At 43.8% G+C, this 17,343-nt stretch overlaps 1 protein-coding gene across 20 annotated transcripts in view; it reads right to left on the bottom strand.

The window, feature by feature from the left end:
- The window catches only part of LOC121596416 (neural-cadherin), a 270,549-nt gene that overhangs the window by 47,233 nt on the left and 205,973 nt on the right, over positions 1-17,343 (bottom strand). For 14 of the 20 annotated variants that reach the window (XM_041921323.1, XM_041921332.1, XM_041921336.1 and 11 more), the window contains 2 exons: positions 10,436-10,551; positions 8,554-8,718 (listed from right to left, as the gene is read on the bottom strand). In XM_041921323.1, the coding sequence (XP_041777257.1) occupies positions 8,554-8,718; positions 10,436-10,551 (281 nt within the window). Of the gene's footprint in view, positions 1-6,386; positions 6,546-8,553; positions 8,719-10,435; positions 10,552-17,343 lie in introns of all 20 variants that reach the window. The other 6 variants (XM_041921333.1, XM_041921334.1, XM_041921341.1 and 3 more) reach the window with 1 other exon arrangement.

The raw sequence follows: 17,343 nt of genomic DNA, 5'->3' as shown, positions 1-17,343 counted from the left end.
TCGGCCAGCAGCAAGTAATTCGTTTCGAGGCGTGGGGATAATAGCAGACAGTAAGCGGATGTTCGCCCTGCAGCTATTGCAGGACGAGTGGTGGAGAGTTTCGTTTGCTCGTGATGCTTCAATGGAATGCAACGCAAACGTAACGGGAACTAAAGTTGAAGAAAAATAAAACATCCACTACCCTGTTCCGTTCGCGTGAAACTTGGTAGAATGATCCACACTGAGAAAGGTGGAAAGAAGGTAGAAAAATGTTTCTACTTGCATAGCACAGAAAAAGAAAAAAACACCAAAAAAGAAAATTGGCACACACAGAAAAAAGAAACGAAAAAAAACCCCAACAGAACAAAAAGAAATGGCATGAAAATGGACCAAACTGTTGCCTAGAACAAATTGTTCTAACGAGATTTTAATTGAATTTGGAAAGTTGAAATGCTTTTCTCGTTTTTTTCATCATTCCTGCTCATGTTCTCTTGTATTGGTGCTGTATTTTTTGTTGGTTTCTTTCTCGATCTAAACGAACAAGCGCGTGCTGGCGACCATTCAAAAGGCATCTCCAGGCTTTGCTTCATGCTTTATCGGTTTGACATTGTGCGGTGGGCGCGAGGAGGAGGGAAGTAAAGGAAACGGAGGCTACGAAAAGATACACATTTTTCCACCCTGTCACTATTCGTTTGTGATCCTACTTTTCTGATTTTTTCCCTTTTTGCAGAAACATGGCTCGTGCTGGGGCAAGGGCAAATTTCAGTGGAAAAATGAGCAAAAAACATTGGTCATTTTCTAGATCGCCATTCGTCATTCCGGGCTGGTGGAAGAGTGGAAGCAGTGGAAGGACGGCAGAATGTCGGTCATGGTGGCAATTCATCATTAAAACTCAACCGAACTTCCGCACCACTACGGAGAGCGGACAGGTAAATTACTTAATTTCCGTTCATTAGACGGTGTTGCAGAGCGTTTGCAATCATTTTGGGCGTTTGGTAGTCGTTCCCTTCTGCCGATTTTCAGCAGCTGCTGTTCGCTTTGAAGATCTTTTGCAATTTGCTCAGCACACCAAAACAAACACCAAAAAAGCCAACCAGACACAGGCAAAACACTTTCAAATCGTTTAGCGCATTGCAGAAAAGCTGCGCGAAGCTATGCTCTGTCGGATGACGCTTGCTAGCTTCGTTTAAATGATAAGACAAGAGGCAGAAAATGGCTTCTCGCATTCGTCGCACTACTTCCTCGTGGTATCGTTTAAAGTTATTGACCATTAAGCGTTTGTCACCACGGGGAGATTCTATCGCCCTTCGGCGCCGTATCTTTTGTGTGGAATATTTAAACCAAATCTCGCCGATTGGTCCTTACAGCGACGATAATCGTTTTTACACCAAACTTACGGCACGGTGCGCATTACGCACTCTTTAATATCCATTAGCGCAACCCACTTGATGATGTTGATCGGTGGGACGGGACGGTAGGCGGTGCGTTTAAATCTGTGGCCCCATTTTACGCACATGAAATGTTCATGGAAATTTAAGCTTCAAGTACCCCATAAAAGCGCGCGCAAGAAATATCATTTCAGATAGAGTAAATGGGAATTATGGCTGGCGGGTGGTGGGTGCACACGCACCGCTTAATTCTGATGACTGGTTTTGCACGCGCGCTTAAAAACGACTATCCACGTTTGGCTTTTAAGCGGGTGGGAATTAATGAGAGGAAAATATACGCCGTGCTATAGCACGTAGCGAGACAAACAATGTGAAAAAAAGGATATTTGGAGATTTGAATAGAGTGCTTTAGTAGAAGCGCTTTAGTTGCAACTATCATTGACATGGTGTTACGGATTCCAAATTACAATTAATGACCACAAGATCATTACCCACGTACTTACACACGCATAAGCAAGTGGTTCATACGCATCGGGGTAATTTTATTTTAAATTTCTGGTGCGTACGAAAGGTATTATCGAGCTTTTCTATTTGCTAACAATATTAGGCTTATATTTAATGCGCAAGAGACACGAATTGATTGCAACAATCGTTCACTCGCCCATAAAACGAATCAAAGCTTTTCTCCCCTGGCGTGGTATTTATTTCGATACGACACTGATTGTGCGTTTCATTTGCGTGATTGCTGATCGCAATAGAATTGGACAATGAAACATTCATGTGGTAAAGAAGGAGAAGAAAATGGCTACAATGCTTAGCTGACGACAACTTGCGAGCATAGAAAACGAAGGAATAGACAAGCATTAGCGAAAGGCGGGGCACAATTGCCACCTATGGTAACTTTCTCCGTAGCACGTATTTGGGAATTCTGTATGGAGCAAAGACACACTCTGGTCTATTGTTTGTGAACATTTTGTATAATTTATAGATAAGAGATTCGATTTAACAAATAAAAATTGCTAAATAATATGATATTAACTTGTTCTAACTTTCCATTCAATTGTGGAGGTATTTAAATTTTTAGCTCAAAAGGCTTTTGAATTAGGATCAATTTTAAGTAGTCTATTACTGAGCCTTGGATGTAGATTGAATTGTTTGTGAAAAATAAAACATCATTTTTCAGTATGGCCATTGTGCTTCGTCTTTTCCTTCTCACCATGAAGAGAGTGACGTACATCTGTATAAAAAAGGGAGACCACAGTATCCCAACAGCCATGGAAACGCCGGGCACGGTTGATTTGATAAAGAACATTATTTTTCCTATCCCTGGTAGCAGGGTGAACACACACCGCACATACTACATTGCATGTGGTTTGCGGCTTGTTAGAGTCTCGAGAATGAATGCGTTTTCCTGGTGTTTTTTTGCAATCTCTAATTTTGCCTACAGCAAGACACAACGTTTTTTTTTGTGCTGTGCCAGTAACAACGGAGACGACACACCGGAAAACAACGACGTCCAAGGACGGATTCAATCGGAAATGGAGCGAGTGAGATTTTTATGTGGCGAATTTTTTTGTCTCTGCAATTTCCATTCCCAAAACCGCAAACAATTCGGAACTGCTGGGGGTTTTTACCCCTTGTAATGCTCATACGCTACAATGGGTTGTGACGGCCATCCACGACCATATATGTGTGCAGTCGCTAGCCTGTCGTTGGTCGTTTGTCCTTGGCATAAATATCGAATTAATTCCCGGATGAAACATTCTTCCATTCATTGTGTTTTTTTTGTTCTGCTGGTCTCAACCGTTTTGTAGACCATTCGTGGGCAACGTGTCATTCGATGTGTGTTGGAGTGGATTGATTTGTTTTTTATATTTCGACAGGACCCAGGAAAATCCACCAGCTAGCTGTCTATATAAGGTTTTTTTTCCTGTTCGTTTCGGTAGCTTGGTGCACATGGTACAGTAGACACATCACCCGTCGGCAAGACGGGCGCTAAGGTAAGCGCCACAACAAATATGACACTGTGCCTGCTATTCGCGTGTCTGCAAAGGAATTTCCCATCAGGTTTCGGCGTGGAATGTGTCTGTGTGTGTTTGTATGTTTTTTGCTTTTGACAATTCGCGATGGTAGCACACAAAAAACCAGTGACCATGACGAATGTAACCGTACCTTTCAAAGCATTCGAACGTGAACGTTGGCAAGGTAGTGGTACCACGCTCGGTGGGATTCAATTTTGAGTAGCAGATAATTGAATTTTCAAGTCCAACACGCGCCATACGTCGTTCGATGGAATATGCAAAAACGATTTGCGTGGTGGAAGTGGTCTTTCTTTTGCAAACATCTTCTTTCGAGGATCGTGCAGTTTTATTTTTCCAATTCCAATTTGTGTATGCCCAGTGCACCACCATTTCAATGTCAGTCTTTCACACTTTCGATCGGGTGAATGCAATTTCCTCCTCAGTAGCTCTTTTTCCTGTCACTCGCGCTATCCGTACGGCTTGAGGCAGCGCAGAGCTATGCCAAAGTGTTAAAATCCTTAGTGAAAATAAAGTCACCCAAGCCTTGGCCGTGCCAGTTCATAGATTGATAGAGCTGCTGGTGCAACCTTTGATTGGATAAGCTTTACGAAAAAGAGGATGTGTGTGTGTGTGTGTGTGATCTTTCTCAGGAAGGTTTTTTTTTCTTCAAAATCATACAATTTTACGCCTTTCATCCAAATGTCACAATGGCATAGGTGAAGGGCAAATAATCTTTTGCACGGCTGCGAAACACATTTCAATCACGGTAATGTCACTGGTACGACGATGCACGGAGTTTTCATAACGCATGACTGTTACGTAGTGCTATTACAGATGTTGAGATGATTGAATTCCGACAAGTTTCTAATAGTTTAAGTAAATTTTACAATTATTTTGTTAATAAAGTCTACGGTAAGGCAAAAACAAAATTAAAAAAAAAATATGAATGTCCGCCGGTGTGGTGGTACAGTTGTCAACTCGTTCGACTTAACAACATGCGCTGCTATGGTAATAAATAAGTCACTGAAAGCCAAGCCCATCAGTGGTATAGGCAGGCCTTGACCGGTAATGGTTGTTGTGTCAAAGAAGAAGAAGAATTTGAATAAGTCTCATTGTTTCATAATTTTCCAATTCTTAACTCAGACAGTAGCTTATTCAAAAATTAGCATCCGTTGGTTGATTTTGATCGAAATTTATGAAAAAAAATAGCAATTAGTTACGAAAAAAAGTGACTTCTGCATAATTCAATAGTTCTGAAAATTAAAACATTTCAGCCAAGAAAGCTTATGGACTTTATATTATTTTTATTCTCCATTTATCAAAGTTGCTGCAATGCCTGCAATTTGCTTCCTAAACCTACGCCGTAGAAAAGATTTCGGGAGTGCTAGGGTTAAAGAGAATTTTCATCCTCAAATCGGTCTCATACCAAACGTACTGTTATCCCCGTGAGCAATGTTTGATTGGCCCAAAGTTAACAATTCCACAACAGGAGACAGGCGCACACATTCAAGCCTTCTCGGAATGGAATGGTTAAACGCTGTGCACTCTCAACAGGAATCTTCCAAGTGTACCAGCGTTCTAGTCACCTAAAGGACTAAAACACCAACAGCAAGACAACATGAAAGCTCCTTATAAAGGGAGCCCTATTCGCAGAAGAGAGAAAAAAAAAACACATTTTAAACAACCGAAATGTGTTTAGACGCCTACGTAGGGTGTATGTTTGGCAAGGGGAAGAAGCAATTGCCTTTTGCTGGATATCCAAACCGGTCACAAAATGCCAGAGAAGCAAGAGCCAAGGGGTGGTGAGCTCGATTCTTGGTACACGCATTGCTGAACGATTTCAGCTTGGCAGGATCTCCCCGGCGGCTGGTTCTCCCAGTGCGTTATACACCCAATTAAAACAACACAAACTACTGCACAGAGGTTGGTGGGGCAGCACAAAAACGGTAAAGAATTTGCAACAACATTCGGCGTGGAACGAATTTCGATGAAAGCGCTGCGGGAACACGCGGAAAGCAAATAAAATTTAATTAATCCAATGTGTCCGCCCGACAATACCGCAGGCAGGTGTTGCTTTTCCATGTGTGACAGCAGGCGGACACAGCAGTATTTGCAGGCAGCAAGTGTTTTGCTTACACATACACGAGTGTGGATGTGATGTTTGAGACGAAAAAGGGGAGAGTTTTTGGTATCTGTAATAAGCTAAAAAAATATATATTGCCTTTAGCAGAGCATTAAATGACGACAGGTTAGCTGCATTAATCTAGACAAATAGGATTAGCGGACATAAACCCGGCACAGAAGAACCCCATTTATATTGATTACGAATTTTCAGAATTGTTCCCCACTCCAACATATTTATTTCGATGAAGCAAATATAGTACAAAAACAACGGAAAGAGTTAGTAGAACACAGAGCGATTATACAGGAAACCATCACCAAAAACCCACGAAACGTCAAAGCCACGATATATCGCTGCCGGCGCAGTAAACCGATTGGCACAGATCACAGGTTGCACGAAGCGCTGCCACGGTAGTAGGTGTTACCCGTGCGATAAGGACTCCATCGCAGAGCGGAGAGATCGATTTACGCCAACTGTCAGCTCGATTAACATGCTACCAGCACCCACCCTTTTGTGCTAGGCAAGCGGTTCTACGAAAGCAGTTAGGTAATACTGAATGAAACAGTGTACGTGTGGAGATATTGAAGGTTATTGTAGGTTTGGGAAAGTTCGATTGTCTACCACACTTTGATGGATGGATTAGTGTTTGCTCGTGCTTGTAGATAGGGAGCGCACCTAGGGAGCGCACTTTACGTGCCCTCCGGGTGTATCGATTGCATAAGTTCAGGCGCAAGACCTTGCTTCTTAACTGCCTACCACCACCATTTAAACGGTATCGTACACGCACAAACCAACAGCGAAAGCGACCACCCACGGTTCACCCAGCAACCAACCCATCACCGTCACCAGAATTAGGTAGGTGGAAAGGAACACAACCTGCATGATCGGGAACGGGACGGCCAGCTCCTCGTCCATCGTGCGCTCGTAGACCTGCTGCGGGAAGCTCGGTGGCATATCGTTCACGTCCTTTACGTTGATCACAATGATCGTTTCATTCTCGTTCAGGCTGTCGGAGGCGACCAGCGTCAAATAGTACTAGGGAAGGGGAAGAATATGACACAGGGAGAAGGGACCCCGGGTTGCAATTAGTTAACGGTTTGTTGCACGTTTCGCACCGTGTGGGAAGCTTTTTTCCCCCTGCTGCTCTGTTTCCTCTGCCTACTCGTCGGCTTAAATTTTGCGTGATCCGATTAAGCTCCTTTGGCCCGGTAGAGAAGGGTTGTGAATTGAACGTAAACGAATGCCGGAGGGGGAGACTGTTGTTCGTGTAACCGAATAGTTGAAGTAACCTCTCGCTTACCGGACGACGACCGAAGGGCCGCTTCAAAGCGCGCGCATACATTATTCAACAAGTTGTAAGCCGATCGGTCGGCCCACCGTAGGCCAAAATCGCGGAAAACCATACCGCTTTACACAGCACACAACAGGGTCATGGGTAAAATGGTCGCAATTTACAGTCCCATTTACCTTCCCTCCCGATGAAACAGGATGTGAAGATTTCAAGCAAGACACAGGACCGCAATGGTGAAATATTTACGATTACTTTCTGTTTGATTTGGCGGTGGGAAAAGGTTTGCCAGTGACCAGTGCCCGAGCGGTTTGCTGTTGGTACCGCATAGAGAAAGACTATGGGGGATCCGCCGGACCGCACACTATCGCACACATCCGGCGTGGAGTGATGGTTCATAAATCGGTGCTCCCTTGGCTGAGGGAAAACATTGGACAGCCCGTGCAATAGCAAACCGGTTGTCGTGATAGTTGCGCGAAACTGCAGTGGGCACGCGATTGAAAACCAGAGGGAAACCACGAAGCCCAGATCGACCGGATCCGCAATCTTCCTCCGGTTAGCGTCCTCGAACGGTAGCAAAACCGCAGTCTGTGGCATTACATTGCGTGCGGCACGGAGAGGCGAAGCATTTTGTTCGCCCGTTCGCCCCGGAGACCTGTCTGTCAATGAGTTATGGAAAATAAATGAATTATCAATTTTATAGCCCATTTAGAATTGCCGCAGGCTACCAGCACAGCTAGTGTTGCGCGCGTTGGTAGCCAGGTTCATCGACCAAAATTTTCCCAACCGCATCCCACAGCTGGATGGTTAGACGAAGGGTGGGAACCTCAATGTTATGCCGATGGAAATTAGGTGATAAAATTTAATCAGTTGTAAATCTGATTTCGAACATTAGCGAAACATATGGTACGCGGGAGCTCGGTTCCGCACGTTCGCAGCTTACACCAGCTGCCGACGTGATGGGGCTGAGACAAGGCGACGGGAAGGGATTGGATAATCGCATTATGCGCGATATTTTGAATATATGTGGGAGGGGGGAATTGGTGGTACCGCATCCGTTGTTTCGGGCGACGTTTGCTGTGACCTTTCGAAACAGGAGCTCTGTGTGAGTGGCATTTTGTGAAATGTATACCTGTAATCTAGGAGAAAGCATTAATTATCCTATCGATTGATGGGACGGCCGCCGGCAGGGTTGTTTTGGGGGCAGCATTTTGGGCAAACATTGTTCAAATAACGTATTTGAATATTAAACCGTGGAGTAAACATGGATGAAAGACGTGAATATGAATATGGTTCCAGGTGAGCTTCAGCTTTAGTGTTGGACTGTATCCAAAGTTTAAAGCATGCATCATAAAATTGTGAAATTGTTTCAATATAGAAAGGAAAATTACAAGTCTCTGACTTGAACAATAGCTGTAAGTAATATTGTTATAATCCAATATTAAGATCATATATCTAACGATTGGCATGAAAAGTAAGGGAAATCTGTTAGCTAACCATGCCGTACTGGGAGGAATAATAATATATGCATGCAAGATTTGTTCTTTTTAAACCTAAAAGCAACTGAACTGAAAGGACATACGACATTGGAAGTAATCGGATAAATGTATGAAAACTTCATAAAGTGACAAACACGAGGTAAACGAACTTAAAATGCTGTGTCGAAGGTAAAAGATGAAAAGGAGGTGGATGCACAGAACAAATACGAAAAAAAAGGGAAGGATCGAAGGATTTGAGCGAAATTGCATGTTCGACCTGCAGCACACGCTTCGGAAGGTTCCGATCGTCCTCCTCGGTAATCTGCGTCCGGTACGTTGGCCGCTCGAAAACGGGCGGATTATCGTTGACGTCCTTCACGTGAATCACGACGGTGGTGTAGTTCTCCTTCAGGTTATCCGATGCTGCGAGGCGAAGTTCGTACTGAATGCGTGCGGAGGCGTTAGGGAAGAGACAGAACGGATTAATGGATAAGAGAGAAAGAGAGCGAGAGAGAATGCAGGATAACAATATAAACCACCACCAGACCTGTTTGGGCCGGATGGGTTTCGGGGTGGGAATATACGCTTGTGAGCCATTCGGAATCCATCAACCTTCAGGCGTGGTTGTTCGAGCCGCTATGGTAACGCGACATAAATCCTCGGGATATTTAAGCAACTCCTGCTCGAACCGTGTAGCTCACCAATAGGACGGGGACTGGTGTGTACAGGAAAATGGATGGTATTCGTTTTCGGAAAAGCCATTGACCACTGGCTGTGTGTGTTAAGCTAATGTCACGTCCCTTTCTCCCGGCGCAGTTGAATAGTTCAATCAATATGGATTTAGCTTTTAGCACAATCGGGTTCATAAGAAGGGCACCTGTTTCCCCATAAACTATAGCCATAAAACGTTTAGTTGTTGGGTTGCAGGAAACAAAAAAAAATCTGGAACACAGCTAACTTAGTTCTCCAAATCGAATTTCTCGACTGGGGGTTGCCCATTCGATCACCATATGGTGCGGTTATTTTAGTGTCAACTCTTAGCGGGAAATCGTCCATTTGGCAGGACAACGATTGTGCATTATTCTCGATTTAGCGTACGGCCACATTACTGTATGAGGGTGGCTCCATACAGCTTCACATCAGAAGGCTTTACTCAGAGGGGCGTCCACACATTGCGGTGTGATGGGAAAAAAGGCATTAAATTTTCAATTCAACTCCTTACAGCTCGTTTTAATATGACATAAATTTCCCACATCACTGTTGCGATTAATCACACCCCGCTAGTGCTGCTGCTGCTGCATTGAACATGCGAATGCAAAAAGGATGCGCAAAAACGATAATATTTCGGATCGTTTTTGGACCTGTTATTGAGTCTGTAGATTATATATTTATGCGCCACACTAGAAATCCCGCTTTGTCCGTTTTTTTCATCACAAAACGAGCTGTTTTTTTTTGCGTGATTGTAATTTTTCCATTTGACCCCCGTCTTTTTCCATTCACATCTTTCTCGTGCAATGTCCGCCCGTTCAAGCGGCGTTCAACGTCGCTTCCGTACCGGAAGGCACGTAAAAATAATAAATCTGTCCATTTGATTTTGCGCTGCGTCGTGTCGTTTTTCCTTGTGTGCGATTTTTCTTCGTTCCCCCCTCGACCCCGCACGCGAGTGTGTGATGATATAAGGCTGCAGCGCTGCCATACGCGTGTGTGCGTACGTACGTATGGGGACCTGTCCGTGGTGATAGTAGAGGTGCGATAAAGTAAATCGATGCACTTTGGTACGTGCACAAAGCAGTACCGCAAAAGCAGCAGATCGGAAGGAAAAACCAAACAACCGAGCGCATAAACAAATAGAAACGCGCGCACACATACACTCACTGGTACCCACTTGTACGCGTCAGAGCACGAAAGCATACAGTTATCCACATAAACTGTAGCAATAAAATGTCGAATAAAAATAATGCCATGTCTGGGGAGTTTCCCTGTCATACCGTCGCGTTTCATCGTTGCGTCTCCCACATTCAACGATATGGAAGAAACGTTTAACCTCGCTGCCGGGAGCTATTTTTATGTTTTTTGCGTTACCTATTACGTAGATGTGAGGCAAAACAATGTGTCTCCATGTGTAAAACGAGCTCCGGACGTTTTTCATATATACTTACTCGTTTCCTCGTCTCGTAGTCCAGGGCGCCGGCGACGTAGATAGCGCCCGTCATGTTCTTGACGGCGAAGGCACCGCCTATGTTACCGCTCGTGATCTCGTATCGAATACGCGACGCTGTTGAGAAGAGAAAGGAGAAAGCATCGAAACGGTTTAGTGTAAGCATGCAGCTCAACTAAAGAGGTAGGATAGTTTAGTGGTGTGTTTATGTGTTTAGTATGCTCTAAGGTGATGATGTTGGTGTCTTTACTTTAACACTACTATTGGGATCGTTCAATCGGTACTCGTTTAAGGTCTGTTATCGGGTGGAGTGCTAGCTGGGTCTTTATAACACTATCACGTAGTTCTTGTTGTGTCGTCTCTGTTGGTGCGTATCTCACAAGAGCATTGTGGTATGTATTGTCGTCGCTTCATGTCTGACGAAAGGAAATCTTTCACCGTGTCAGCAGAAGCTTCCAATAAACTTGAAGAGCTTTCGTGTTCAGGCTATCTATAACTCTAGGGAAACTTCTCCCCAGAGACAATCAATCTAACAAGATCAAAAAGAGAAATATCTTTCTTGCAAGCGTTCTGAGGTGTCCGGGGTGCAGAATTTAATACGTAAAAAATGCTTTTCAACACGCAAAAATTTAAAATGGAAATTGTGACGACACACTGTTTGGAGACAATCAAAGATTAAGCTAAGGAAAACGCAGGCACAAGAAACATGGCGAGCAAAGGTGGATGTTTGTAAAGTCGAACCATAAGTTGGAGCTTACACAAATCTGTGTCTACCTCGTTACGGCGATACTTTAAACAACAAGCTAACGTCAGACATTCCCGGGACGTTGTTCAAGACACATAACTTGGAGGGTGAATCGGGAAACGGTTCAGCATGCCTGCGTTGACACTTTACCTCCGATTGGATGCTATACATCAAAGGAAAACAAATACAGCTATAGATCGCTCTTTGGAACCAGGTCCCAAACCATGCGCGTTCCATTTGGTCGGTTACAGAAAAGCTGTCCAAGGACCGGGAATGGGTGACAAGCAGTACCTACTATGAAGGTTTCCCCCTCTCGTTCTCCAACTCTGTCTCGACAAGACGATGCAAATAATACACAAAGCAAAAGCCGAAACCTTCACACCTTGTCACCTGCCTCAAAACGGTAGCACAGTAGCACCATACCTGTTGGGTAGATTAAAGTGTCAAAGTACGTTACGATTAAAGCTGACATCAGCCCACAACACCGTCAGCTTGAGGTTTACCGGAAGCGTGTTGAGGATGGATTTACTTTCGCCCAGTTCATAGCAGTCTCGGTAAAAGGTAAATTCTCGGTAAAAGGTAAATGGACGGATGGGGTACATAATTTAACGATCAGAGATCGGATGCAAAGTGTTCCAATTTGGAAAGTTCATCCGTTCCGAGAACAAAACCCATGAAGCGCAACTAGCAACCCGTGTGCGTGCGTGTGTGTTTGTAACATGGAACGAACTCTCCGTTTGATCCATGTTTGCCAGCCACAAAATAACCTGCCAAAAAGTTGGTCGATCCTATCAAGAGCATGTGTTATTTTTCAATTTCAATAGAAACACAGTACGCATATGTACGAGTGATTGGTTCTACATCATAGGTAAAACAGGTTTTTTGTTGTTATTCATCTATAAAATAAAAAAAATGAATAAATGGGAAAAAATACTTTTGGACATATATGCTGTGGCAAATATTTGATTCTACCGACACATCGAAAAAACAGAACGAAACATAGAAAAGCTCCTATTTATTTTGCTCAAAACTGAATTGCCCTTTTGCCTTGCGAACGAATAACGAACAAAAATATACTGTCTCCAATTTTTACCATGATAGACAAACAAAAAAACACATACACAAAACATAAATATAGCTAGCAGCACCAAAAACTTAACCCCTGCCAGGGTAAAAGGGCACCATGAAAAATGCATACACTGTACGCAGCAAAACATATATGCTCACAGCGACAACCAGAGTGGCGGAGGGAGCAGCTGGGGCCGTCTGGTCCCTTGCTGCCGGAAATGAAAATTACTGTTACGGTGCATATACAAAGATAAAAGGGCTAAAACAAATTTGGAGATAATGCTAACCAAATACGAAATGCCATGTCTGTTGTTTATTTCCGCCGTTTTTAATCACATTCAAACTGTGTTTTTCTTTGTGTATGTGTGGTTGTACGATGAAAAAGTCAAGCCTGGAAGCAAAAACGGGAGCTTGCGTTGGTATAGTACCAGAGCAGTGGACTTGAAAAATTTGAACACACCACCACAAGCATTGGGCTTACGGGCGAGGTTTTTCAGTGGCAAAAAGGGCGACGGATAAATGAACACGAGAAGCATGAACTTTCGCATATCGCAGACTCGACTTCTCGGTTGGGCTACTATTATTATCTTTGTGTGTGCATGTGTGTGTGTATGTGAAAAGGAATACTTTTGAAGGGCGAGCCACATACAGAGAGGAAATGCATAATGCCACTTCACAAAAGCGCTCGCGCCTTTGAAGATGTCGGTTTTAGGGCTCCGGTGGTAAAACTATCATAATCAATTTATGACTGGAGAACACCAAACTGCAAACGGCTACCATTACCCTCCTTAGCTCTGTGAGCAAGTTTTTGTGGCGTGCTTGCAGTACCCTATCGGTTTAATACTTCGTTGCGTTAGCGGCCGCGCACGCGAATGAAACAATGTTCTTTTTCGGGTGGTTATGGTTCTATCACGAACGGATCACCGACCCGACAGACTACCGGATTCGTTTGTTACCACCAGCCAGCGGATCGGTTGCGCAGTGCACACTTTTCACCGCGGAGACACGGTGGCACGCAGGAAGTGTTGTGAGATAAATTATTGTTGACATTTATGCTTCGCCGGCGCTCATCGTGCGCTCGCCGTTGTCGTCGTCGTTATCATGTCGTGCACGTTTGCTCGCGTGCGGCGAAACGATGAGCTCTGGGAAAAACGCACCTAGCTGCCTAGCTGGTGAAGATTCCGGGTGCAACCATGTCGCCTAGATGCATCGACTGGCTGGCTGCACAAGAGCGACCTGATTGTAAGGGTGACACCCCGTTCCGTGTTCATCCATTGTTTGGGTCGGTTGAATCTACAAACTGGCAAGACTGATGATGACGAAAAGAAAGATCATCCATTTTCTGATCAGTGCATGAGACCTCCGGCAGAGCAAAGTGTTCCAGCAGAAATGGCAAGGGCACGTTGATTTCAAATATGGAGTGTACACATGCACACAGGGGTATAGGAAAGGATGTGCAATGTGGCTTCAATGAGACTCTGGGTTGGGTGGTGCATGTTTTGAAAGCGACTGATATTAATTTAAATTAGCGCATCTCTCCCTCGTTCGATCATGCTTTTCATGCTACAATAGATGCATTTTCACGCGGAAAGCCACATCGAGAAGATAATGTATTGCCTTCCTTTCGATTGATCATCTCATTTCAAGTGTTTTAAAATTAATTTTGGTGGTTATCATTACCAAGAAATCGATAGGAAGAGTTGGGTTATTTATTGTGGTATTTCCTTGAATTAGCTTTCAGTACGCTTCTGTCTCGATCGCAAATACCAATGGATACTTGTTTACAGTTTCCCCGTGGTATAATTTTCCAGTCCATTGCAAACCCGTGACGGGAGGCAAAGACAGTAAGTCAGGATGTGGCCACTGCTGTCATAAAATTCAAGAGAATCCAAGAAAATGGAAAACCACACAAACGACCCAAATACGAAAGTTGGTCTATGAAGAAGCGACGAAACCAACCAGCAGGCAGTAAAAAATAAACAAACTGCTCTCAGCGTGTATCTGCCGCTGGGCTGTGGCTGTGTGGCTCGGGCCAGCAGAAGAGTATTTATCACCCCTTGCACCATCATTTCCACTTCTCGCGATCTTCTCAAGATCTCTGCTCGAGGTTGCTCCCGAATTTGTCCAACCGAAATTAAACTCGTTCATCATTCAACCCTGGGACCAAAACGTCGACCGGAATCCAGGCCTGGTTGGTGAAAGTTTTACGGCACTCTTGAACGCGCTTGCGGTTCGGTGATCGATTCTCCCCATAATGGGAGGTACGTAGAGGAAGCAACGCAAAAAAAAAGAACGCCCAAGTACATTACAAAAGTCACTACAGGCCGGTCGCTCCAAAAATGTGCAGCGCGGCACAGAGCGAAGTGCCCACTCGGCGGAAACGGCACGAAATTTACTGCGACTTGAGTGCCCCTTATGAAGTATGGGAAGCGAAAGCACGTGAAGAAGAAACTGTCATGATCCCTGTTTGGCCAGGCCCTTCATGCCTAGCCCTATGTTTCTCGCAGTAAGCACAATAACACACACACTCACACACACCAGGGCGCTCACATGGTTTGCACTTTCGTCGTTTGTTCTATTTCATTTTGAACGATTTATATCGCCACTGGCCACCGAGGGTCACAAGTAGCAACGAAAGAGGGTAGCGGAAAGTTTGCTATACCGCTCTTCCTCGGTTAGATATCAGAGACGCACTGTTTCCGAAGGGTTTGAAAGCCGGAAAATAAACCGAAACCCACCCGGAAACCAAGAAAGGTTCATCGTGTGAGAGATTTTGGCTACACGGACGACCAAGCTGCCAAAAGCCATACACATACATATACACTCGCCCAAACGATGGTGGCAATGGCAGAGGGAAAAAGTGGCGCTAAAATGTGAAACATACTCCGAAACTGCCACGACGGTCCTGGGATTACACAAGGATGAAGTTGTTGCGATGGCATATTTTTGGTAGAAAAAAAATCCCGGGGGTTAACGAAAGTATGTGAAACTCTAAAAAACAAGGATTAAAAAAAAGAACGCGACAACAGCAACCATTAGCAAAAAAATCCCTCACCCGGAAATTAGTCAATAGTCACAGAGCTAAAGTCAAAAGTTGTAAACAAGATCGTTCCGGTTAATTTAATAAGGCAATTAAAATAACAAATTGAACGGGGCCCTTGCTGCCGGCGGATGCTGTTTTCCGGTTTCGTTGCTCGGAAATTAATGCTTTCTGTTATTCGCAGGCACGGGATGGGAGTAGTCACAACGACGGCGTCACACATTTAGAGGCAGTGAGAGATGAAAATTAAATTGGCACACTAATAGTGGAAAGAATTTTTGGAGAAACAAAAAACATAATTAATACAGAATAGATAGCATCGTTTGAAGGACTTTTTGATGAAGGCATAACATGAAGCAATATAAATACGAACATCATCCAATTTTTTGACGAGAAAAACTGTGTATTTAGTGCTTTTCTTTTTGTAAAAAGGCAAACATATTTTCCAACTCCAACACATAAAAACATCGGTTTTAATTATGGCAGCAGTCGTAAATAACATCAGTATTTTATAGTTTACGTCATATTCATCGACTGACAAGAAGCTTCCTTGTCTCAATGCATTATACTCATTCCAAAGTAGTGTCGATCAAAACGGAGTAAAAACAGATAATGAAAACATTTAGCTTAAAAACTGGCTGCACGAGTCGCCTCAATCAACGATGGCATATAAACATAAAGGGTGCGCCTGGTACCTAACGCCCCCTAACAGGCACGAAAGAAAAACCTTCCCAATAACTAATCCTTTCGGCAATATCCTTCAAACAACCGTTGTCGAAGCAAGCTCAACCTTCTTTTTCGGTCTATTTGTTTTGCTGCCTGGTAGCTCCAATCTGGCTCAGTCCCGGCCCACACTCACGGGCTAACTTGCGACGAAAATAGCCTGCCGAGCATAAACCGTTTTTCTTCCCGTTTACCCCAACCGAACGAAAAAGCGGACCCGTGGTTAAACGCCTACCAGTCTCCTTTTGAGAAGTCAACGAGTGAGCCAACCATTCACTTTCTAGTGGTTGCCGTAAAATTCATAAATTATGAGCCGAAGCACTATTCGCTCAACAACAACAGCGGCTACTCTCTCTTGATTGAGTAGGAAAAGATAGGAGGAAAACATTTTTGCTTCTATTAAACGGAGCACGGTGTTTTTCCGAGCATGTAGTTTTAGTTTTTCTTTTTTAATGAAAGGAACAAGATCATTGAGTGTCCTGCACAAGCGATTATCTACTTCGTTTACATTCACATTGTTGGTCGGAACATTATAAACATCGACGTTGGCTCATCATTAATGAATGATAGGATATTCTCCAGGAAAAAAAGCATAACATAATAATTCTATAGAAACTTTATGGCTGCATTGTGTTTCGTTGGCAAGGCACGCAGGAAAGAGAGTGGGCAAAACTGCAAACTATGTTAATAAAAAATTGTTGCCTTCAATAAGTTATTTGTTGCAGACGCAATAAAACGTACGCAAATACGACGAAACAAGTTGTACAAAAATGATGTGAATTTCGTTCGAAAATGCACCTTTGCTTCTCTGATGATTAATCTTGCACGGTAACAAAAAAAAAGTAATATGACCCATCACTGGGAAAAAACGCTCGCACGCACTACCATTAGGCTCAAGCTTGAACGGCAGAAAAGTTTAACGACGCAAGTACGCATACACACACGTGCACCGACGCAGTAAAACAGCGGCTAAAGAGTTTTCCCCCAATCCGCATTCACCCGGAAAGTTACGTGTTCCTCTTACGGTCTTTCTTTCATTCTCTCTCTGTCTCTCTTGCTACCTTATTGCACATAGTGATATTTTAATAAATTTAGAATGGCCTGCGTTATTAAAATTCATAAGCTCTGCGCGCTACCTACTTTAGTAGGACGTCCTTGTTTTTGCGCTGCTCGAAAGCCCCGTAAAGGAAGCGAACGAATGTTTGCCACATATTTCGCACATGAAACAAAACGACCAGCATGTGCTTGTCGAGCCATTGAAAACAAAAAAAAAAAACACGGGAAAAAGCTCCCATATGAAGCACGAAGTCGCAGCTGTGTGCATAGAAGTTTG

Source organism: Anopheles merus, chromosome 3R (assembly GCF_017562075.2).
Source record: "Anopheles merus strain MAF chromosome 3R, AmerM5.1, whole genome shotgun sequence".
Classification (NCBI taxonomy): domain Eukaryota; kingdom Metazoa; phylum Arthropoda; class Insecta; order Diptera; family Culicidae; genus Anopheles; species Anopheles merus.
This window is presented reverse-complemented; position numbering and strand designations above follow the sequence as displayed.